The 26,480-nt window shown below is 38.6% G+C and overlaps 1 protein-coding gene across 1 annotated transcript; it reads right to left on the reverse strand.

Moving 5' to 3' along the window:
• Positions 1-5,885: 5,885 nt before the first annotated feature.
• Positions 5,886-26,480, reverse strand: ISOC1 (isochorismatase domain containing 1). Its single transcript, XM_035290951.3, has 5 exons — positions 26,154-26,480; positions 15,321-15,440; positions 15,012-15,215; positions 13,333-13,449; positions 5,886-7,113 (listed from the first exon to the last, which is right to left on the reverse strand). The coding sequence occupies exons 1-5, from the start codon at positions 26,460-26,462 to the stop codon at positions 6,967-6,969; spliced, it is 897 nt and encodes a 298-aa protein (XP_035146842.1). The 5' UTR covers positions 26,463-26,480; the 3' UTR covers positions 5,886-6,966.

Below are 26,480 nucleotides of genomic sequence, written 5' to 3' on the forward strand. Positions count from 1 at the left end.
TTTAGGGGGTGGTTAGATCATGAGGGCAGAATCCTCATGAATGGGATTAGCATCCTTATGATAAAGACACCAGAGAGCTGCTTTGCCCCTTCCACCACGTGAGGACAAGGCAAGAAGGCCCTGTGAACCAGAACTGGAGCCCTCACCAGACACAATCTGCCAGCACATGGATCTCAGATTTCCCAGCTTTCAGAGCTGCAAGAAATAAATTTCTGTTGTTTATAAGCTGACTAGTTCATGGTACTTTGTTATAGCAGTCTGGATGGATGAAGACATTATCTTACTCTAATCTCTCAGGCAGAGATTGCTATTGAATAATAATTCATTCGATGGTCAGCTTTATGTGTCAACTTGGCAGGGCTCTAAGTTCCCAGCTATCCAAACACTAGTCTAGGTGTTATTGTGAGGGCATTTTGTGGATGTGACTGAAGTTCATGACCTTTAATGGCGAATATCCTTGACAAACTTGGTAGGTAGGCTTGATTTATTCAGTTAGAAGCAAATTATTTGAGGATCTTGTTAAAATGCTGATGCTGACTCAGTAGGTCTGTTATGCAGCCTGAGGTGACATGTCACATTTCAAAAAAGTGGGCAGTTTCCACTAGCGCTGCTCGGAAAGGACCGTATTTGAAATAACAAGAATTTCACTCACAACACCCTTCACTGCACCCAAACCTTTCAGGGCTCAGCAAAATACCAGCACAGTGAAGCCTTTTCACAGGTTAAACCAATTCTGTGACCCCTTAAGAGCAGCACTGAGATTTCCTAGAAGTTCCACCTACAGACTGTGGCGTCAGCTTCTACAGCAGAGTTCTTTACTGCCCTTCCTGATGACCTGCCCTACAAATCTAGACTTGTCTAGACAGCCGTTAAAATTGGGTAAACATATCCCTTTTTTCCTTAATATAGATCTCCTTAATATAGATCTCCTACTGGTCTGTTTCTCTTACTGAACCCTGACTGATACAGTTTCTAATGAATAACGGGGGAAAGAGAGCAAGAGAAAACACCTGATAATGTACAGAAGCTTAAGAGCTGATTCATACTTCAATTCATTAAAGCCCCTTTGAGGGGATGACCTGGCACAGAGCCCAGAGTATCCTTCTTTCCACTTCTCCCCTCTCAGCTCCAGGATGGTTCAGGAGATAATCCCAAATTTTCCCAAGCTCTGAAGTTTGAAAAAGGCTGAGAAAAGGTGAGAGACCCTAGAGAAATTCTGTGGTTAAGAAAAGGCAGAGTGAGCTGTAAAAATATGAAACTGGGGAGCCAAGGGGAATACACAATTCAAGCAGCATGACAGGGTCTTTGACCAGAAATCTGTGGAGACCGGACATTCGGAGAAAAGCCAGAGACCAAAGGCAGTCAGCAAATAAACCTCTGAAGAACAGAGCTATTTACCCCAAAAGAAACAGAAAAAAATCTTGATGTGATTATGTTTAGCTATGTTTTCCACTATCAGTGGAAACACAGGGCTAGCGTTAAGTTCAGTTAATACAGAAATTTGATTTTACACACCTCAGATACCAATTATCCTTTTTTTTTTCCTTCAGAGTTTCGCTCTTTGTGTGCAACCACCGCCTCTTTGGTTCAAGCAACTCTCCTGCCTCAGCATCCCAAGTAGCTGGGATTACAGGCACCTGCCACCGCGCCAGCTAATTTTTGTATTTTTAGTAGAGACGAGGTTTCCCCATGTTGGTCAAGCTGGTGGCGAACTCCTGACCTCAGATGATCTACCCGCCTCAACTTCCCAAAGTACTGGGATTAACAGGCGTGAGCTACCACACCTGGCCTAATTATCCTTCTCCTTAGGGAAGGAGGTTTCTTCTGTGTCCTGTTCTGCAGTTATCACCTATGCTGTGACACTTCTCTAACTCTGAATCCAGGGCTTTAAGGATACTGGAGAGGGGAGCCCACGCCAGGAAACCAGTGACATGGAGCCTGCCTCGGGACATGAACCTTTAGGAGATCTCAGTTATCAGCTGCTGGAGGCAGATTAACAGTCCACAAAGATGTCCATGTCCAGGACAAGAAAGACAAGTAGATTCTGCCAAATAACAGAGAAAGTCAATACAACTGAAAATATAACTATACTGCATGAATGACGATACAGGGAGAAGCAACGTGGAGGTAAGACGTAACGTTAAGTAAGCCAAAATCCTCATCTTCCAGGGGAAACAACTAGTAGACATTACCTAAATAACGCCTTTCATAAGCATATTATCCAGTTATGGAGGCAGCTGGCAGAGGAGAACAAAAAGGCTGTTAGAAATATTTCTTCCAGGGAAAAAGAAAAGGAGGTAGGGTAGCGAAGGGAAGTGGTAGAAAACTCTTTTTACAATACCATTCCACACTCTTGTTTTCTTAAAACACCCTTGCCTGTTATGCTATTAAAATTTTAAGAAAATGACTGAATAAACCCAATTTTCTAGCAAGGACTATTTCATTTCAAAAACAGTGCTTTTATTTAATTGGGGAAAAAAGTTCATTTTATTGCAAACACTAAGTGAGCCTAATAATATCCATCTGAAGTCATGTGTGTTTGGTAAGACAGCTCTCTCCAAGTAAAAATTATTACTTTTTAAAAAAGCCAAATACAAAAGCATTCATTTTTTATTGCTGAGTAGCAAATCACCACAAATTTACCAGCTTAAAACATAAATTCATTACCTTAAGGTTCTATAGGTCAGATGTACAGGCACAACATGGCGATTCTTTGCTCAGGGTCTTACAAGGCGGAAATCGAGTCAGCCAGACTTCATTTCTATCTGGCGGCTCTAGGGAAGAATCTCTTTGCAAGCTCCTTCAAGTTATTTGCTGAAATAAGTGATGGTGGTTGTACAACTTAGATTCCTGCTTCCTTGCTGGCAAAGGCGATGTAGTCTCCTCCATCTTCAAAGTCAGCAAGGGAGACTCTCCCTCCTGCCAAAGACCTCTCACTCTTAGAATCTCTTTTGCCAGCTAGAGCCCAGTCCCTTTTAAAGGCTCGCCTGATTAGCTCAGGACCTGCAAGCTAGTCTCCCTGTTTTAAGGTAAACTGCTTTGAGACCTTAATTACCTCAGCAAAACTCTTCATACCTGTTACCTAGGTACCTAGATTAGCATTTGATTGCATAATGGGAGGAGGTGTGTGTATAACAGCAGTGAGCCTCTTAGGGTTCATTTCAGAATTGTTTGCTACAGCAAGCAAATCGAGATTATAATCTCTTCAACAGGATTTAACTGGTTATTTACATATTGCAAGTCAAAAATCTTTAAGTATACAAAAGCAATGCTGGATCTTTTCCCCAGCATTACTGAGATCTAATTGACAAACACTGCAAATGTTAGGATGTGTGCTATTTTGATATATGTTATATTGTAAAATAATTGCCACAGCAAAGTTAATTAACTTATCCATCATCTCACATAGTTTCGTGTCTCTGTGTGTGTGTGTGTGTGTGTGTGTAAGAACGTTTAATAAGTACTCTCTTACCGTATTTCAAGTAGCCTGTCTTCCAAAAATAAGTTTTCTTGATAAGATGGTCTGCTGCTCAGGTACAATAAGTAAAACTTAGGAACAACTTAAAAGATGAAAGCAACATGACGTAAGAATTTTAAAAACTAATTCCACCTATTTAAAAAATCCAGTTCAATTATATCTAGGTAACTGATAAATCTCATTATGGTAGCCTAATAATTTTCAAAAGTTTAAATCAACGTTTAAATGGTGAAAGAATGCTCCGTGGAGAAAATTAGGAAATGTACCTTAGAGAAAATCATCAAGGAAGAAATAAGACTACATTGAAAGTTATAGCCAGGGAGTTATTAGCATTAAGAGTATATCCCATTAGCTTTGCCAACCAAAACTATTGTTACACAAACTGTAAAATGCATACTCTTTTGTTTATATTTATTGTTCTTCTCTCTTTTCTTCAATAAACCTTAGCATTATCACTTAATGTAAGAAAGCATAGGACATGGATAACTTCAGTTCTCATCCTGCTGGGCAACTTCAGAGAAGTGATTTATCTCTGTGCCTCACTAGCTGTGTCTGTAAAATAAAATCATAATTTGGGAGCTAAAATGGACCTTTGAGACCATGATCTTTACAGTTTCACCCAGCTCTAAAGTCATATTTATACAAACATCAATTTTTAGGGAGGGAAAATATTCCACCTAGAGAAACTTTAATGCATATAACAGTATTTCGTTTCCTGGTTGGTATAAGTTATCAATTTTAATTTTAGCCTAAGTGTCTACAGATGTTTTAGCATTTCAGTAAGTGAATCCTCTTGCGCCTGCCCCCATACCCTTCTAATTCAACACACTGCACTACTCTTTTGCTTATGTAGTCAAGTTCTCTATTTACATCAGTTGAAATAATTTCATTATCCTACAAAGTTACAGATGCTTCCAATTTCAAGGCCTAATGTATTAAAATCAATTCGGTTTTCTTGTAATAATAAAGCCTTGTCAGTGACCTGCTTGGCATGATGTACAAAAAAAGAGAGAAGGCAGTATTCACAATTATATTATTCTGAACTTTAGTATTATATTGAAATTCCTGGACCTTTGGTATAATTTAATTCAGTTCACATTTACTGAGAATTGTATCTGATTTTGTGTCACATCGTAAGTTTCCTGGGGGCATCTTTTTATCCTAAGCACAAAGCACAATGTTTCAAACTTAGTGGGTTTTCGAAATGTTTCCAGAACATATATAATGCACAATCTCTGCTTTCAGAAAGCTTATATCATGGGGGAAAGATGGAAGTAAGACAAATGACAAAATGAAATAAAATACTAAATTCCATGGTGGTGCCTGTGTTACAGAGTGGCAACCAAAAATGTTAATATTGTAATCCCTGGAACCTGTGAATATTTTGTTACACAGCAAAAGAAAACCTAAGTTCAGATGGAATAAGGTTCTAATCACCTGACCTTAAATCACAGGAGCTCTTAAGTCAGAAAGCGGAAGACAGAAGACTAAGTCAGACAGATGTGATATAAGAACCAGATACACCTTCGTTGCCTTAGAAGAGGTAGAAATGTGACCACAAAAGCCAAAAAAATGTGGGTGAATGCTAGAAGCATAGAGCAGCAAGGAAACAGCTTCTTCCCTACAGCCTCCAGAAAAGAACACAGCCCTACTGATATCTTGATCTTAGCCCAGTAACTCATTTCAGAATTCTAACTTACAGAACTGCAAGAATACACTTGTGTTGTTTTACAACACTGTTTGTGGTACAATAGTTTGTTATGGAAGCCAGAGGAAACTAATCTGAGGTCACAGAATTGGTTTCACCTGGGAAAAGGCTTCACCATGCTAGTATTTCACTGAGCCCTGAAAGGTTTGGGTGCAGTGGAGGAAAACAGTTGTTTGCTAATTAAATTCTTGCTATTTCAAATATGGTCCTTTCTGAACAGCACTGGTGGAAACTGCTCACTTTTTTGAAATGCGAGTTGTCACCTCCGGCTGCACAGCAGACCTACTCAGTGAGCATCAGCATTTTAACATCCTCAAATAATTTGCATTCATATTAACGTTTGAGAAGCACTAGGTTAAATTTAATAAAAACTATATTTAAAGGTAAGAAATATTTGATTCTTCTTTTTTAACACATAAATGGTTGGAAAAAAATATTTAAACACACCAGGTTGCTATTTGTTACCAATGACAATAGGAAAAATAAAAGTATCTGCTCTTAAAGAATGAAGAAGGCCTTTCACCCTTCAGTAAAATCCATCTGCCCCTACCTACAAAGGATTTTCCTTCTTTGAAAACTCCCATGAGTTGAAAGATAATAAATGTCAAGATTTTATCACCTTAAATAAATACTAGAATCCCTGGAAGAATACTCATAGAGCCATCTTGTGGAGGACAAAATAATTTCAATCACAATACATTTTCTTTAATTACTTTAATATAAAAGACAGCAATGTTCCACATTTCACATATTTGAAAAACATTTCAAAACCTTCTAATAAGTATTTAATGAAAATAAATTTATCGAAGCGTAACAATGACCACAAAATTAATACTACTAAATCATTACTAATATCATTTGTATTATAATATTTGGAGAGTAGGTGGAGAAAATATAGAACACAATATGAACATTTTAAAATGATATTCTACTCAGGCTTTATTATCTTTTTGCTAAATCTTGTAGATATTAGAAGATGTATTCAAGATGGTTGTAAAGATATTCAGCTAAAGTCACACTTCGAGGATGTTAAAACAGCCCTTCACCAATAATGTAACATTGCAAACCCTTCAATCCCATCTGTTTACAAAATTAAAATAAACAATAATCCAAGGCTTTTCTTGGTAAAAGGTATAGTTAAAAGAGAGAACATTAACAGAGAATTAGTAACAGTGACCAAAATAAAAAATCAGTATAATCAAGAAAGATATGTAATTATTCAACATATTTGGTATGGATAGATCAATGCAACTCACTCAGTAAGTGGACAACATTGTGAGGTGAGTGGGTAACATGATCCAGAGTCCTGTGTGTAAAATCCTATACAATAATCTTATTCCAATCAATCTGTAAAGTAAAAGCACTACACCCACATTAACATTATAACATCTTACAGTAATATAAAAGTCAAATCATTATTGGTACTCCGTTTTCCTTAAAGTGCACAATTTAAGAAAACTTCACAAGAGTGTGCACTTTGGAAAGATACGATCAGAGCACACAGTATAGACAAAACAGGCACCTTCACTGTAATTGTTTTAATAAATAAAAGCACATAAACAAAACAGGAAGGTAAGCAGCACCTGAAGCCTTTGACATTTGTAACTAAATGCTGGTACCCAAATGGTCTAGCTGGTTAAGTTTCACTAAGAGGCGCAAAAAGGAGCCGTTTTTGACTTAACATTTTAATTCTAGTAGAGATAAGAAGAGCTTGTGTGGGCTACAGTCCTTCACCTGACTGTCTTTCACCAGTGTGTTACATACCAGTCCTTCAAATGTCCTATACTTTGGAAAGCAGACCCGATTCTGGAGCACTCGCCTTAATTAGATTCTGAATTTCCTTGAATTTTGGATGGTCTTTATCAGCTACCAGCTGAAGCAGAACAGCCTCACTTGTGGTCACTATGATCCCGGTTCGAGCGAGACGCTTTAACAAAAAAAGGCAAATCAAGAAATAAGCATGAGAATGAACACTATTTTAAAAGAGTAAGACTATTCTGGGATACAGTCATTAGTGTCCTCTACTGAAACCATGGCCCATCCATACCATCAAATTCAACAACGTGGATGGATTTTAAGACCAGCCATACCACGAAATCAGTATGATTATTCTTAATATAAGTAAAGTGGACTAGGAACAAGTAAAAGTGAACAGGTAGCCAATTATGCCATATATGTGCCCAAAGCAGGGATCATAGAGACTAATGACTATAAAACATGAGATAACAGAGAGAAAAGGAATGATTGGAAACTATATGCCTACCATTAAACATTTGGACATTTAATTGCTACTATTTCCTAAATGCTCCTGGCAGTTTGTGCTTCATCTCTTACTCATTCATTGACTCAAATGAGGGCTGCTTGTGACTGCTTTTTTTTATTATTATTATTCTTTAAGATCTGGGATACAGGGGCAGAATATGCAGGTTTGTTACATAGGTATACACATGCCACGGTGGTTTGCTGCATTCATCACCCTGTCATCTACATTAGGTATTTCTCCTAATGCTATCCCTCCCCTAGCCCCACACCCGACAAGTCCTGTTGTGTGATGTTCCCCTCCTTGTGTCCATGTGTTCTCCTTGCTCAACTCCCACTTATTAATGAGAACACACAGTGTTTGGTTTTCTGTTCCTGTGTTAGTTTGCTGAGAATGATGCTTTCCAGCTTCATCCATATCCCTTCAAAGAACATGAACTCATTCTTTTTAATGGCTGCATAGTATTCCAAAGTGTTTATGTGCCACATTTTCCTTATCCAGTCTATCATTGATGGGCATTTGGATTGGTTCCAAGTCTTTGCTATTGTGAATAGAGCTGCAATAAATATACTTGTGACTTCTAAATTTATTAAACTTTTATTTCTAGTTCTACTATTGAGATTTTTCAAAAGGTGCCTCTGTCCACTTTTCCCCGTCTGCAGTTTAACTGAGATAATATACAAGATCATGATGCATATTAATACTTATGCCTGGCATTCCTGATATTCTGTAGCTATTTATGTTTTAAAAATGGAGGGGGGTGTACTATTTCTAAAGCTCCATTAGGTGTGCTATTGATATAATTATAGCTGTCTAGAACATTTCATTAGTAATTAATTATTCAATTTCATGTAAATTGTTTAATTGGATTAAAAGTACTATAAGAATTAAAATGATGGTTCTTAATTTCTTTTACTGCATCAAAGCATCTGACCTAAGCATGTGAGTACTTTCTATAATTAAGAGTTCCTTTATATAGAAATTATGGGTGGTAAAAGAGCTCTCTCTGTGTGAAGTTTAAGCATGTGCTCCCTGGATGATAAGGGAACCACCACTGCTACTGCCATCATAAATATTGCAGTATCACTAAACAAGAGTGTAAAATTCAAGGTTGTGAACAGTTTCATTGACAGGTCAAAGAATGTCCTTGCCAAATTGCCCCAGTGGAATCATAATACTAAGGACAGAAACTCAAGGAGGAAAAGAGAGAGAAAAAGGACAAGAAAAAGGGAAGGAAGGGAAAGAGGAGTGCAAAGTACAAAAAGTCAGGGGGAAGGGTGGAGGGAGGAAAGGAGAAAAACAGAATTCTATAGCACAGATTCATTCTCTGGATTCGTTATCAGAAGGGGAAAAACAGGCAAACTGTTATCACAAAAAGCATACATGTAAAAAGCATGGAAGATGAAGTAGTTAGAAACAATTTCTAGGCAAGTCAGAGGAAAAAACCCAGGAAGCACTTGCAGAGTATAAGTCAGTCTTCCTTCAATGGCTAGACATCAGCCGACTGAACCTTTCCACTGGCAGCTCTTTATTTTTATCCCTAATGAGGTAGAATAGAGTATAAGCCATAACCTACTTGTCAGAAAGCAAGCTTGGACCTCAATGACCAGTACAGAAAGGGTACAGAGCAGCTAGCCAGAACTCTGCAGCAATTAAAACAACAACAAACAGCAGGTATTTATGGGGGTTGGGGGCCTGGGGTAAGGCTGTTGGCTTAGACACATATGAGTTATTTCTGAGGATTTTTTCAAGACTTCTGGAAGCCCTAATTTTCTCCTCCTTGCTTTACAGTCAGCTGCTTAATCACATCAAAAACATGAAAAGATCGTGTGCTTGCTTTAGAAAGAAAGGCAGATAATAAATAGGACTAGCTACAGTCCAGTTGTGTGAAAACAGCACTGAATATGTAGTGATTCATATGCAGCTCTCCCCATCACCAGCTGCCTGCCCTGCCCAGCCCTGCCTTCCCTACTGCTCACTGTTGAATCAATTGACTTGCAATGATTCAGTCTGAATCAAGGACTAAATCGCAGGCTTTCAATATCTGTGAGAGGGCTTTCCACTGCGTACTCCAATGTACCAATAAAGGTTACTTCTCAATAATCTTCCTAGTTCTTTAGTGAGTCAGGAAGGAGAGAAATATGTTCCCAAGCTAAGGAAGGATGCTGGTGACCCTGGAAGAAGCCTGTCTACAATGTCCAGCCTTCCCTAATGCTCTGCTGACCTGAGCCTGGTCCATTACAGCCTAACAAGCCTCAGTGATGCTAAGAGTCAGGACACCATGGCAGGGGAAGAGTGGGAAGTAAACATCACAGAAACACATTTTAGGATAGTGACACCTGTACACTATTGCTTTGCTTCAAGATTGAGTTGTGGCCAATACTAAGTTTTAAAATGATCTAGCCAGGAACCTACGTTAGGGGAAGGTGTAGCTTAGCAAATACAGTTTTTCAATCTGGCTCTTAGCTGTTCCCCAGTGCCTGCCCTTTCCCAACCAGAGAAGGTGCCTGAGCAGAGAAGAAACAGCAGCAGCTTTCCAGACCTACCTGGCAGGTTCCTGCCCACCATCCTGACAAAGCCGGTCCCAAGCCCACTTTCTCTCCTGGCTTAAAAAGAGGCAGTTAAAACTCTAGCCATTTAATGCACATGGGTACATGTGCAGTAGACTTCTAAAGTTCTCCCCTTACACTTGCAAAACTAGTACAACTAGGCCAAAGGGAAAGAAAGGTTGCTCTGACCCACAAACCTAAAAAATGCCTGTGCACTAAGTCATGAAAGCCGCAGAGAGGGGGAAAAAGGCTACACCCATTAGATTTCCAAGTAACACTAAAACTCCCCAGATGTACAAGGACATCGATTTCAAGAGAGAATTTTATTCTTATTCTTCATGCACTCTACAATTGTTAATTGAAAGAAGTAAGGTCTTTCAGACAACAAATACCCCAGAAAACATTTATTGAATAAAGCACATGCCACCCTGGTACAGTGAAATTTCAATAATGCAAACTATGAATCTTACAATAATCTCAACAGGCAATATAGTCTTGGGAATTATCTTAAGTAGTTATGTTCTCAAGGAAGAGAGAGAAAGAAGAAAGGGCTGCAATGGTATTTTAACTTTCACAGTTATGGAAACAAAGAACCCTTAACATTCCCCCCACCTCCTCATATTTAGGGACAACGTAAATGACCTCCATATCAAATCAAGACTAAGAGAAAAAAATCTGTAATATGGCAGGTCTTCCCTATCACCACCTGACTTATCTATGATCACTTTTCCCCTTTCAACCTCAACACTCTAACCCCAGGCAATGCTGGTGCTCCAGGCGCTTCCAAATCTACGCCAGACAACAGATTCTTTCTCTCCCTTCTCAGAATATTCCAGGACTAGTCCCTTCTGGGTCTAAAAGGTTATGTGCTTAGACATCTCTGGTGACTAACCTCATGAAGACAACAATCAGTAACAAAAACAGCAGCAGCTAACATCTGAGTATTTACTGTGTCATGCACTGTCCTAACTGCTATCAATATATTATCTCATTCCATTCTCACAAAAATCCTATGATCTTGTTGCTATTATCATTTCCATTGCACCAATGAGATATCTGAGGCATAGAGATTACACAACTTGTTCAAGGATACAAATTTATAAAACACCAGAACCTGCATTGAAACCCACATTATCGCCACATTGTGTGGATTCCTAATCCAAGAGATTACAGACTGCCTCTCAAAGAATGGTTCAGATGAGAATTACGTTTCCAATCTTAGTCTTGTGCAGATAGAACTGTCAATCAAAATTTTACATGAGTTGCCATAACAAAGACATATCTAAGAAAATATTAATGTATGAGAAAAATCCTTGAAAAAAGTCATTTTTTTTTACAAGCAAGGAAATTTGCTTTGTGTTTTTCATTTTTTACTTCCCAAGTTCTGGACTTCAGCATTACAAGAATGGGTTATCCACAGTGGCTGAAAGAGCTGCTTGTTGAGGTGGTGAAGACCTGACAGTAAAGTGTCTAAACTCAGGTTACTAGGAAAACTTGAAAAGTAGGAGTTGATTAACTCATGACTATAAGAAGGGATTAAAGGTCTGGCCAGGAGTGGTAGTTCACGGCTGTAATCCCAGCACTTTGGGAGGCATAAGTGGGTGGATCACCTGAAGTCAGGAGTTTGAGAACAAGCTGGCCAACATGGCAAAACCCCATCTCTGCTAAAAATATAAAAATTAGCATGGTGGTGGGCACCTGTAATCCCAGTTACTCAGAGGTTGAGGCAGGGAGAATTGCTCGAACCTAGAGGCAGAGGTTGTAGTGAGCCAAGATGGCACCACCCTACTCCAGCCTGGGTGACAGAGCAAGACTCCATCTCAAAAAAAAAAAAAAAAAAGAAAGAAAGGATATGACTAAAGGTCTTTGTTGAGGTTGAAAGAAGCAACACTTATGGTACTTAACTACCAAAGATTCAAATAGTCTGATGAATTTGAAAACAGCTAAACAAAATACATAATTTCCTTATAATTTCTATTTGTAATCTCAGTATAGGATTCTGCTTCAGGAATAGTAATAAGGACCCTAAAGCAACTGCTGTGGCCATCTACCCGCCTGCTCCCCACCACCCTGTGGCCCTATACTCTTCTCCCTTCTTTCCTCTGACAAGCTCCTCCCCTTTCTCATTTGCTCTATCTTACCACCCTGGAGTACACACTAGGCTAAAGGCATGAGTTAGCATTCCTACTTGCCTACACACAAGGCAATCCACAGGCCAGACTGTGCATGGAACCCTGGAGGGTCTCAAAAAAACAAACCCCTGTATTTCCCATTCTCAATAAACAGTTAAAGAACACAGCAATTAAATCCACATGCACATTGCTCTAAAATTATTACAAAATCAGAATTAAATATGAGAGAGAGAGATCAAATCACAATATGGAGTGAATGTTTCCCACGATTATGTGGCAAGTCTTTCAAAAGTCTTGGAAAAGAAAATGCTTCACATACTACTGTTGAGCAATGCTGACAGAGAATTACACACTCCCAGATTCTATGGGACATGGTGACACTCTAATGCCAGAGTGCCATGAAGCACTGTATGTGAGTGGTGTCAACAGTCAGTGATATACCTCCTAGTCCGAGAAATTCAAGTCTGAGGAAATATAATAGTCATCTCTTAATATCCATGAGGAATTGGTTCCTGGATGCCACCTGACCCCATACAAAAATCCATGGATGCTCAAGTCCCTGATATAAAATAGCATAGTATTTGTATATAACCTTTGCACATCCTGTATACATTATCTCTATATTACTTACAATACCCAATACCATGTAAGTGCTATGTAAATAGATGTTACTCTGCACTACTATTCTATTTATTTTTATTGTTGTGATGTTAGTTTTTATTGCTTTTTATTTCTGATATTTTCTATCTGAGGTTGGTTGAATCCACGGACATGGAACCTGTGGATACAGAAGGTTCAATATACAATGTTAAACCAGGTTAGGCCAGCTCTGCTGTAGCTTTTGGCTAGATGAGTTAAATCCCACGGAGCTATTTTTAATTTGCAAACCTTTAGAAGTTTAGGTTAGGCTTCTTGGAATATCTCCTAGTTCATGTATAAAACTAGGGCAAAACTATGACGAAAGATGTAAAGGAGTTTGTGACAATGTAAGAAACCTAGATCTAAGGAGGAGATGAGACATAAAATGGGATATGGTGGTGAGACCTTAAGGGTCAGTTAGTGCACAGTTGAAATCAAGCAGGCTGATGTTGCCAGACGAAACTCAAATTTAGGCAGTAAACCTTTTATTACTGTTAAATATACGCATTCCTCTAATTTATTTGGAAAACCTGACAAATGATCTATTTCCAAGCAGGACAATTTACCTCGAGGGCAAACATCCTGTCCATCATGCTTCTTGATGAAGTGGCATCAGCAACAATATGAACCTCAACTCCTCGGCCAACTAGCTCCAGGGCAGTCTGCTGGATGCACACATGAGTCTAGTAGGAAAGTAAAAAACTCATATGTAATAACATGGCAAACTGAAAGAAGTTTACAAATGTACAACAACATGACAAAGTAGAAAGAGCACTATAAATCATCTAAGGACCTTGTTCAAAATCTAGTTTTGCTTCTAATTAACTACATAATCTGGAGCATAAAACAGTATCTGTGGCTTTGGCTTATTCATTTGTAAAATCAGGAACTGAATTAGACCGATGTTTCTGATACTAAGAATCTTAAACATATTCTTAGAGTTCTGCAAGAATTTGTTAAAAGATTTTGCTCCATGTGATCTGGATGACCTTCACATAGCTGATTATTAGCATTCAGTTTTGGTGCCACTTTTGAGTTTATTTCTTTATTTACCCTAAGTACCCAACATGAAGAATGAATCTGCAGTCTTGGAGACTGAGAAGTTAGTGGGAAAACTGAGTCATTACAAGGCACTCTGTAGTAAAGGTAGGCCAAGTTAAAAATAACTCATGCTGGAAAAAAACACCCAGTTCATATCATCAGCAAATGTATTATACAGATTCCATCTCTGTAAGCACTAACTTGTGACAATTCATTAACAGATACTATACAGTGAAAACAGGTTTCAATAACTGAATCATATATTACAACTAATGAAAGTACATTTCAATGACGCCACAATGTCAACTTTATCTTCACATGACAAGAGAGTTGTGGAGAATTATCAAATAACACCTCATTAAAATTAGCACTTGAAAGACTACTCAAAGATAATTGTGATTGAGCATAAGGTCTAATGATGATGAACAAGCAAAAACACAGGCAAAGCCAGCAACACCACTCGGTACAACGTATTTATATAAAACAGGCTTCTTCTCTACTGTCTCAAAATACAGAAATATTGAACATACATCTAAACCTGAGGAAACAGCTTTCTACTATTAAAACCTACTACAATGAAACTTACCTTCAAATTGTCTTAATCGCATTAAATTAATATTTTTATTTCATTTTTAGTGTTATTTTCATAATTTTTTAAATTTTAGTTTAATAGTTGTTTAAAAGCTAGGAATAAATCAATTGAAACCAGCAAAAGAAATTCATTTGTATTTTTCCCCTGTAAAAAGATACATACATAATTTGAAAGACAATGAACTTACATAACCTCCAAGGTTTTTCTAGCACAAAACTATGACCTAACTGAAATCCTACAAGACATAAATTAAAATAATGCCTTTGGTGAAAATGTGTTCCAAATGTAGTAGTTAAAAGTACAGGACCAAGAATCAATCAGCCTATATACATTCAAGTCAGTTATACAACATCTCGGTGTTTTAGTTTCCTCTTTAATATAGGGAGACTATTGAGTATTTAGCTCTTACTTGGCTATGACCGACTTAATAAATAAACAGCTATAACATGTTCGGATCTGTGCCATGCAAATAGTGAACATAATACATGGTGGCTGTTTGTCCTTTGACAATTATTATTGTCTACATGGCATACAATATATGAAATTACATTTCACAAATATTGAGTTTTCTATAAACAATATTGTACCTAAAACATAGTAACAGGTACTTACTTCTACTCCAAATAATACAACACTCCTGACTCCGGGAATCTCTGCTAATGCCGCTTCTACTTCTGGTAATACCATTGAAAATTTGGTCTTTGGAAGTACCAGTTTTACACCTGTTAAATCAATTTCTTGAACAGTGCTCCCAAGACCTTTAGGGTACTGTTCTGTTACAATAACTGGAATTCCTAAAATCCGGGCCCCTTGCAACTGAAAGAAATAACCAAACACAAAACAATTAGCTACATACATATGTGTGTATATGAGTGTATATCATGATTCAGCCAATAAGAACAAATAAATAAACAAGCATACCAATCTTTGTCCCACACTAATAATGTCCCCAAAATACTTGATGGCTGGTCTGAACCTTTCTTGCATATCACAGCAGAAAAACACAGTGCTTGAAGGTGTAAGATTTCCCAGGGTAGTGAGCTGAGGAAAAAAGAAAAAGAATGATTTAGCACTTGTTATACAATGACATTTATTTTCAGTGGAGGTCAATAAAGGAAGAAATATTATCCTATTGTTTGACCCAGTAAGTCAATTTCTACAGCTATTATCAAAAAAAAGTATCTGAATTATAAAAAAAAATATCCAAAAGATGTTCTCTGGATTGCTTTTAATAGTGGAAATTAGAAATGAACCAAGGACCAACAATACAGAAATGGTATAACACATTTTAACACATTCACATGACAAAACATTCTTTAGCCAGTTAAAAAACATACGTATGTATATATGTTTTTAAAGAATTCATACCATCCAAGGAAAAAGACACATAATGTTAATTTTTAAAAAGTGCAGTTCAATAGTATTTTAATAATGTAAAAATATGAGTAAAAGTAGAAGTATAGTACATTACAATATTAATAAGTGGTTATATAATTAGGGATGTTGCTAATTTCTTTTTTTTCAACCTTTCCTATATTTTTCAAATGTTATTTAAACACATTTCCTGAATGTTATGCAAAAACGTTTCTTCAAAATCAGAAAAAGTGTTACAATAGAAAAAAATCTGATGATGGTGCTGCTTATAAGCGTAACAAGTAAAACTTAGAATATCCATGGCAGGAATATAAAAATTAAAACAAAACAAAAACAGAAGCAAATCCAGAATTACTGCTGTCATTGATATAGAAACATGAAAATGCTATTCTCAAGAATAACTTTTAGAGTTCAAACAAAATGCAAGGAAATGAAATCAAGCACATCATTGCTGTTAAATGAACTGTCCTTTACGTCACAAGGAAGAGACCTATATTTGAAATCTCCATTCTTAAACTATAGTGATCGCAATAAGGCAAGTTAATGTATTAAGAAAGAAAGTGGGTATTAGATTACCAAGCCTCATATTAATTGCTGCAGTTGGTCTATAACAATTTAGGCCCAATACGGATCTGTCAAAAAGCAAAAATCACCATTCAATATGAGAATTTACTCTTACTGGATTCTCAAAAGTCTGATGTGCTTTTCTTTCTTTTGCAAGTTGCAGGAAGTTCTGTAAAGAATGTGTTCTGCTCCTGAATGAACCATTATCAATACCCTTACCAGCCTCTCCTTAAATCATCCCTCTAATAATCCTATTTTGCTTCCCCTAAAACCACCTACAGATAACAATTATTAATAATATTCTAGAGGAGTCTGTGTGTGGATTACATGGTTTGTCTTTACCACCAGCACAGCCTTGGACTCTCCTTAGTATCTCTGCAGGTGGTTGACTCTTGGGAAACAATTGCTATATAGGGAATTAAATTAACCATTAAGAAATCTTTTTTTTTTTTTTTGAGACGGAGTTTCGCTCTTGTTACCCAGGCTGGAGTACAATGGCGTGATCTCAGCTCACCGCAACCTCCGCCTCCTGGGTTCAGCAATTCTCCTGCCTCAGCCTCCTGAGTAGCTGGGATTACAGGCACGTGCCACCATGCCCAGCTAATTTTTGTATTTTTAGTAGAGACGGGGTTTCAGCATGTTGACCAGGATGGTCTCGATCTCTTGACCTCGTGATCCACCGCCTCGGCCTCACAAAGTGCTGGGATTACAGGCGTGAGCCAACCACGCCCAGCCAACCATTAAGAAATCTTAAATCCTTAATGATATAAGTGTTCTAATTGGTTTGCATTTTGTTTTACCTATGTCCTGGTCTGAGGTACCCTGGCACTTTAATCACCCTCTGGTACTGACTCTAAAGATGTTTACTAATTAGCCATGCACAATCCCCAAATTCATGTTCGAATGTGAGAGCCATCTGTAATTCTTACCCCATATATAAGGTTTTCCTACTTTTCCAATAAAGTGTGATTAAAATATATACTCAAGCATATTATATAGCTTAGCTTTGGCTATTTCCTTGCTTAATTTTTTAATGCAAATATTAATACTTATGCATATTACATAGTTTAGCTTTGGCTGTTTCCTCGGTTAATTTTTAATGCAAGTATTATGCCTCCACTTTGGCCATTTTCAAAATTAGTGACTAGGATCTTATACATAAATGCATTGCTGGGAAGGCTAATTTTTGTGCACTTAGGATACTATTTTAAAAACCCATCACTAAATTCTCTGTAAACATTAAATATTGACTCAAAATGCCCATTATCTACATTTTTATAAATTTGAATCATGGACTCCTAGGCATTCACAATGTGTTCAGGGCACACTACATAAAGCAGTTTGCCTGCAACAGGCCTACTGAAATAACCACAATGCAACTAAGCCAATCTCCACAACAGGTGACAACCAGCCAAAAAGAAAAAAGTATGATAAATAAAATTCCCAGGCCGTTGCCTAAGTATGGTGGAGGCCATTTACTAACATGCTTAGAGCTTACACTTGCTTAGAATTCCAGCTCTCAGATCCTATCTTATACTGTATTGACTAACTCTGTATACATTCCTAAAAAGTTTGGTTGGTATGGTTTCTAAATTCACAGAAGGTTATAAACAGCAAATCAGAAAGGAAACTGCTTGAGGCAGGCAAACTAACAGCAGCAAGAAATAATAGCTGACAGAGAAAAGAGTCAAAATACGATAAAAACAGATCAAAACTCAAATAGTGCTACAGTCTAGGCCTCCAGTGGAGGAGTAAAAAGCTGTTCTAACTTATAAATTAGGAAAACATCATTCCAGCACACTCATTAAGAAACTGTTAAATTATATATTTCAGAAGGACTATGATATAAAATGGCCAAGATATATATATATATATATATTTTAATTTTTTATTGCATTTTAGGTTTTGGGGTACATGTGCAGAACATGCAAGACAGTTGCATAGGTACACACATTGCAGTGTGTTTTGCTTCCTTTCTCCCCTTCACCCACATTTGGCATTTCTCCCCAGGCTATCCCTCCCAGCTCCCCCTCCCACTGGCCCTCCCCTTTTCCCCCCAATACACCCCAGTGTTTAGTACTCCCCTCCCTGTATCCATGTGTTCTCATTTTTCATCACCCGCCTATGAGTGAGAATATGCGGTATTTCATTTTCTGTTCTTGTGTCAGTTTGCTGAGAATGATGTTCTCCAGATTCATCCATGTCCCTACAAATGACACAAACTCATCATTTCTGATTGCTGCATAATATTCCATGGTGTATATGTGCCACATTTTCCCAATCCAGTCTATTATCAATGGGCATTTGGGTTGATTCCAGGTCTTTGCTATTGTAAACAGTGCTGCAATGAACATTCGTGTGCATGTGGCCAAGATATTTTTAAGTTGAGGTATTTAAGGAAGTAAATCCTTACCTACCCAGGAACCCTAAATATCCAGAGTTGTGGTCTCCAGTTCTTGCTATGTGGTGTTTCCCTGCCCTTCATTTTAGCCATGAGTTCTGGACAGGGGACTGCATCAGATGTGTCGTACTAGACACAAATTGAGGAGGTCAAAAATATAGCCCTAAAATCCTCACCACTCTGCAAAACCTTTCTAGTATAGGAACTTACCATCCACAAACTTTCAGTAAACAAAGAATACAGTGGTAAGGCATGTTTTTAAAGCAGAGTACAGGTTACAATTTACTGAATAAAAAATATTCCTACCTTTCATAGACATTCTCCATATCCTCTTGAATAGGATATGGAGAGTATCCATGTAAGATGTTTAACTCCTTACATCCTCTTGAACATGGCTGCACTTAATACTTTGCTTCTTAACAGTAGAGTATCGAAGGGAGGAGTAACTTTACAATGGAGAGATGTGACGACTATGTCTCAGGCAGGTGATCAAGATTAATGTAATTAATGACATCATGTTAACAACATGTACACTTGATACGAGAATGACCCTCATGATCTTCCTCTTGAAATTTCACAACCCCAGTCCATCAATGAAAAAAACATCAAATGAATCAAAATTGAGGGACATTCTACCAAAATATGTGACCAGTGCTCCTCAAAACTGTCAAGGTCATTAAAAGCCAAGTCTGAGAAACTGTCACAGACTAGAGGAGCCAAAGGAGACATGACAACTAAATGTAATCAGCATTCTAGTTTGGATTCTGGAATGGAAAAAGGACATTAGGGAAAAGCTAGTGAAATCTGAATAAAGTGTGGTTAACAGTAACATACCAATGTTGGTTCTTTGGTTGTGACAAATGTACTGCAGGAATATCAAATGTTAATGTTAGGGAATCTGGCTGGGCATGGTGGCTCATGTCAGTAATCCCAGCACTTCGGGAGGCCAAGGTGGGAGGACCACTTAAGCCTAGGATTGCAAGAGCAGCCTAGGCAACACAGTTAAACCTTGTCTCTACAAAACATATTTTTTTTTGAGACAGAGTCTCACTCTGTTGCCCAGGCTGGAGTACAGTGGTGCCATCTTGGCTCATTGCAACCTCCACCTCCCAGTACAAGCAATTCTCATGCCTCAGCCTCCCAAGTAGCCAGGATTACAGGCATGTGCAACTGCACCAGTTAACTTTTGTATTGTTAGTAGAAACGGGTTTCGTTGCGCAGGCTGGTCTTGAACTCCTGGGCTAAAGTGATCTGACTATCTTGGCCACCCAAAGTGCTGGGATTATAGGTGTGAACCTCCACACTCAACCTACAAAATAAATTTTTTTTAATTAGTTAAACTTGGTTGCCTAGCTCCCGAGGAGGCTGCAGTTGGAAGATGCTCTGAGAATGGAAGGTCCAGGCTGCAGTGAGCCAAAACTGCACCACTGCACTCCAGCCTGGGCAACAGAGCAAGACCCTGTCTCACAAACAAACAGAAAAACAACAGGGAATCTGGGTACAGGAATATAGAAACTCTCTGTACTATCTTTGCAACTTTATTATAAATCTAAAGGTATTCTAAAATAAAAAGTTAATTTTTTTAAATGGCTTCCCTATGCTATGGTAGTTGGAGGAAAAGATGATACTTTATGAATAACGTCTATACCTTACAAACCAGAAAGGAAGTTTTGAGGCTACCAGAAACAAACTGAAAAACTATGCCCATCCAATCCTCTCAAATCCCCATCCCAAATCCACATGAATTCTAACAGGCTGTTAAAAACATACAACTCTCTACATTTCAAAAATTTCTTACTTTGACTCAAAGTTCTCTTAAACCAAAATCTTTAGGATAACTAAAAATATTGCCAGTAGCAAAACACTTACATGTTACAACTGTAAGACAGCAGTCCTGTCTCAGCAAATTAAAAGTTGACTGGACCGAATATCACCAGGAGTAAAAGCACAGCAATTACAGATCTATGCATATTTAAGGACTATGAAGAAATCACATATAAATATATGTATCTTCACACCTTCATATATCTATATACCTACACGCAGTCCTACACACACACTTGCACATGATATGTATACAAATAAATATCTTTAAATATAAAAAGTTGATCACAGCCAATGGCTTCCTCAAGCAAAAGTTTAAGAGATCAAATTCAAGTATAAATATTTTGTCCACTTTCTTAAGAATTGTCATAGCTGGGATTTGACCTTAGATTTCACACTCAAAAGACATTTCACATCACCCAGTCCTATAGCAAATTACTCTAGGGATTTCGAATAATTAAAATTTGGAACTGTCAATGGTTACTTAAAAAATTTGGTAGTTAGAGTCACAAAATAGGCATGATATGCTTGGGAGAGAGTCTGGAAGGGGACCTGGGGGATCATTATTTCAGTCCCAAGTGTTTCCAAGGAAATCCGATGACCACAGCTATAGTAAGGCCCAGCTCCAATGTCAACTCAGTTACAACAGAGGTCTGTGATGTGACTCCCCGAGGTTACAAAGATTCCCTTTACAGCACAAGCCTCAGTAGGCATTAGAATCTGAATCCAAATCTCAATTTCACCAATTTGAATTACATGAACTTAGGTACATATCTCTAAATACAATTTCCTCATCTATTACACAGCAAGAAAAATAGTACCTACATGACAAGGCTATTTCAAGTATTAAATGGGCTTCATGTAATCAATCAATAAATGTATTAGGCTATTATAATGTCCCTGATATATGAAACACTACACTCTAAAACTCAGCATATGTTAAAAAACGTATTCTCTAATGAGGTTAACTATTCACAATTAAGATCCCTTTAGAAATCTACAAATACATATGTAGGAACACTAACACTGCATAATTTGTTATGTTAACATAATATGCAGAAGGAAAGTGAATCATAAAGTAATTCATGAAGTAGATTTCCAGTTGTTACCAAGACCTTACCAAATCACTAAGATGAGATTTGTTTGTGGAAAAACAGATCTGGGACTTTTTTATTTAGGCTGTGAAGTAATACTTATTGGCTCTTATTTTTACAACATTTGCATCTATTGTGAGCATTGATGTCACTGGCATAAGGTTACAACCCTATCTTACCAGTTAAGGTATAAGTTTTCTAAATTCCCAAGGGAGGCCAGCTGTCTCCACCCACCCCAGAGCTGAGGACTGAATGATTTCTTAAGACTGTGCCTCAGACTGGGGTGAAGGTGAAGCTAGACAAGCCCAGGACCACAGTGATATTTGAATCTACGTTAGGATTCCCTTGGTTAACTAAAAGCAAGAAAAAAAAATTTGAAATGCAGATCATAGCTCCTACCCTCAAACACAGTTTATTTATAGGTAGCTCTAATTTACTCACAAGGAGCAAAAAAGTATACAATGCTTTAAGTATTATTCTGAATGTTAATTTTTTTAAAAGTGACACACTCACGTCTGACCAATGGAGTGGCGACAAGTCAACAACCTCAGGATCCAGCTGTCTCCTCTCTGAGCATTAGCTCATCCACCTGCTCTTCTTGCCATGCTCCTAAGGCAAAGGTCCTGTAATCAAAAACCACTACCTTCAAACTATCAAGCCAAAGGCAGACCAGGTTCCTTTCCCCCTGCCTTCCCTCCCTTCCCACCATGAACTTGTTAGTCTCTTCTAGCTATAAAATGTTCACGCCCCTGTTTAAAATAATTATAATAGTAATAAACTCCCAAGAAAAGAAAAGCTGGAGCACAATGCCTTGCCAGTTAAACATCTTGGGAAAAGGTCAAAATAACCTTTCCAGAAAAGCCCTTATCTTCTGGCCAAAGCTGCCAAAGCCTTTCCTGCTATGTGGAAAAGTAAAATCCCCTCACTGGCATCTTTCTTACACCATCCATTTCCTCCTCTCTTCTCCCTGGGCTCTGTCTTTCCTGGTCACAGGTTGGAAAATGCACTGGTGGTGGCATGACCCTACATTTACATAAATTCCCACAGTTAAATGTTTCCTTTAGTCAAACTTTAGAAAATACCTCTTGAAAAATTAAAACTTGTCACAAAAACGACCTAAATTCCACTGTCTAATCCTCTCATTTACATTCTTTCCCGTGTCTCAAAATTCATCAGATTTCAAGCATTTGACAAAGCTGCAGACATACAAACCAAGCATGAAACATGAGCTATGCCTTTAGCTACCTGAGCTATCAGCAGACATTGTCATTTTGAAAGAATATTTAAGAAAAAAGTCACCAAAAAACTTACCATAGCCTAATACTAGCAATGGGGGTCTTAAGGATCAGTTCTCATTAAAACCACTAACAAGCATGGGTGCAATGTGGTAAAAGAGGCCACTGTGTTTGACAAGGTCATCAGTCACAGCAGTCAGAACAAGCATGAAGAAAACTCACACTGTGGTGCAAAGGAAGAATACATTCTATACTAATAGTATGTGAGCCAGGGCCACAGAGGGTCCAGGGCCCAAGGGTGGAGCAATAATAAACTGCTATTTATGCAACAAACTACATGTGGCCAAACTTGTGCTCTTTGTCCTTGACTCAAGGAAGGGGCCTACCATGCCCAGTAACATGGACTCACCAATGGGTTACCCTGAGTCTTCCTAAGTGACATTTATTCCAAAGAACAAGGAGCAGCACCAAGAAATATGAACAAACAAGAGCTGAAGTTTGTGGCTTTTTTTCCAGACTGCTGAATTCTCATTAAGCATGCAAGCAGGAGTGCTGTGGTCAGCTGCAAGTGACGCTCTGCATATGCCTGGCTAGCTCCTCCACAGGAGGAGCCTTATATGCAGAGCCTTGCCTTATAATCTGAAGCAAGTTCCTCACCTCTACCTCCCTATGTTCTTCTGCACTTGCTCAAAGTGAAAGTTCACTTATTAGGTAAGGAACAAGAATTGAATCTGTTTGCATTCACTGTGCCAAGCTCTTAAAGCTGCCACTCACATGTTTGCACAATGAACTTATGGTCTCTTAGAGCCATAAAACATCCAAGTCTCTAGGATTATACTGTTAGGTTCCAAAGAATATAGTACAGTAGTCATGAGAAATATCATGACTTTCTCTTCTGAGATTATACACATATGCATATGTATTGTGTGTGTGTGTGTGTGTGTGTATATATATATTTATATCCTCTCATACAGATACAAATAGGTATCAGAAGGTATATACGGTATATATGTGTATCTATGTATATATCCCTTTCCTTTATCTACCTCTAATCTAGGAGAGGCATCTGGCTGAAGACTTCAAAGTATTATAACTATTAAAATGAGATAATAGAAAAGAAAAAATATTTTTAAAGAGTTAAAAAATATAAACTTATATAAGTGCAAAAATGTAACTGATGCTTAACAATTATTGGACTAGTTGGCAGAAAAAAAGTCTTTTAAAGATGGACTAGAGTAATGGTATTGTTATTTTAAACATCACAGAAAAATGAACTATACATAATCTCCTATACCAAGCATAACATTTGAAAAGCCACAGGTGATCAGAATTACATAACACCTTTTGAGAACATACAAGCACTTTCAGGTACATTTCATTAATTTCTAGAATGTTTAATTAAAGAGTTGTCAGACCAAGGCCCTGAAATTTTCAAATATAAAAATCCTGCCTTGGAGGGGGTACTCTTACAGACCTGGGGGCTAGTTTAGAATAGCATTATTTTAGACAAGTGCCCTGCCTCCCTCCCTGCCATAACAGGAGATGCTTCATAAAGAAGTCTGCATCCTAAGTATAGTGCCAAATCTCTGCAGCTAGTATTTGGATTCTAGTCTTTATAAATGAACTTGTCAAAGGTGCATCAACATCTGGGTATTCTGGCAGCAGTAACCTAAATGGACCGACAAAGGCGGCTGCTGAGAGGTGTCAGACACAAAAACGCCTGTAGACATAACAATGGGAGTCTTAACCACCTAAGAACTACAATTCTCTATCTGGGCAGCAGGTCAGATTCTGGGACATTAGGTCACTGCACTCAGTTCCAGGTTCTCCAGTGGTAGGTAGTGCAGTCTCTCAGACTTTGTCCTCTGAATGTAGGAACATTATTGAAGCTAAAGTACCTGCTTTGAACACTTCTGGCACGGGTGTTGCGGTGATAGGAAACACCATCAATTCAGATGCCGACTACAGCTGAAAAAAAACTAGGGAATAATCCTCAGAAAATGGCACTGTTAATGGGTACAAAAAAACACAGTTAGATAATAGGAATAAGCTCTAGTGTTCAGTAGCACAATAGGGTAACTATGGTTAATAATTTATTGTATATTTCAAAATAACTACAAAAGTGAATTTGGAACAAAGAAACAAATGATAAATGTTTGAGGTGATCGATATTCCAATTACCCTGATTTAATCATTACATTCTATGCTTGAATCAAAATATCACGTCTCCTGTAAATCTGTACCACTTGTATGTGTCCATTAAAACTAAAAAAAAAAAAAAAAAAAAAAAAGAAAGAAAATGACACTTAAATAATAAAATCTCTTTTATCCCCGAATCCCACATTTCAGTTTGGTCTTCTGAAAAAATGACTTATCAATTTCTCAGCTAAAGAAACAATATTGACAGTGTACTACCTAAATTACAGCTTATGTTCTTTCCTTTCCAAAATATAAATTCACCAGTGAAAAGTCTTGATCCTAAAGAGGACGGGAGATCAACCCGCCTAGCATAAGAGCACTGCTTAAAATAAACAAATGTTGTTAAGTAATCCTCAGGTAGAACAACTTTCTCAGCCAGCAGGACCAGGAACTCAAGGTCTAGCTTAAGTTGGGTATTTAAGAAGGAATTACAATCCTGGAGTCAAGTGACCTTTTCAATGCAGGCAACAAAATGTAATCAAATCAGTAGACACTTTACTAGGAGGAGGCTAAGCAAATGGTTATTTCACTTAAGATTAGGGACTCTTAAGCCCAAGGACTTGAGAAGCTGGGAAGAGGAGGGAAAAAGGGTTTGACTCCCAAAGTTTGAGTTTCCGCAAGTGGTTAACACAACTCTGGGAATAAACCCTAAGACCAATACTTCCCACAATCTCATTTCCCTTCACCCATCACCCCAAAATAAAAACAGCTACTACAGCACAGCCCTTTGGTTACGCAGGAGATGGGGACCTGCTCCTGGCATACAAAGCGGATGCGGACGACCGAGGACAACACACGTGGGGGCGTTCGCGGGTGCCGAAACCAGCTGCGAGGCCCACGCCCCCGCCGGGGACAGCTGGTAACCATCACCTTTGGACAGGCGCATTCCTCAGCCGGCCTCGGGACTTGCGAAAGCAGCGCGGCCCTTCGGACTCAGCCAGTCCCGCAGGGCCCAGAGCCCGGGCGGCTCCGGGCACCTGAGGAGCGCGACGGAGGCGGGGACAGGGAAGGGGACAGGGACGACACGGGAACGACTCGGGGACCGGGAGGCGCGCGGACCCACCTGGATCTGCAGCGGCACGAGGCGCACCTTGCAGCGCTCGCTCACCGCAAAGCCCTTGGGCAAGTCCACGTACTGGCCCCACTCCTCCGCAAAGAGCTGCACCACGAATTTGCGGTGCATGTCGATCTGGTCGCCGTACAGGCTGAGGAACTTCTGGATGAGCAGCTCGTAGCCCGCGCCGTGCGGCACCGACGAAGGTCGCGCGAAAACCGAGAAACAGAAGAGCACCGGGACTGTGCCCGACGGCGCCCCCGCGCCCACGCCGCCGCTGTTGGGGAGCGCAAGGACCGCTGGCTCCGCAGCCGCCATGTTCCCCCGAGCATCTGC

Source organism: Callithrix jacchus, chromosome 2 (assembly GCF_049354715.1).
Source record: "Callithrix jacchus isolate 240 chromosome 2, calJac240_pri, whole genome shotgun sequence".
In the NCBI taxonomy this organism is placed as follows: Eukaryota; Metazoa; Chordata; class Mammalia; order Primates; family Cebidae; genus Callithrix; species Callithrix jacchus.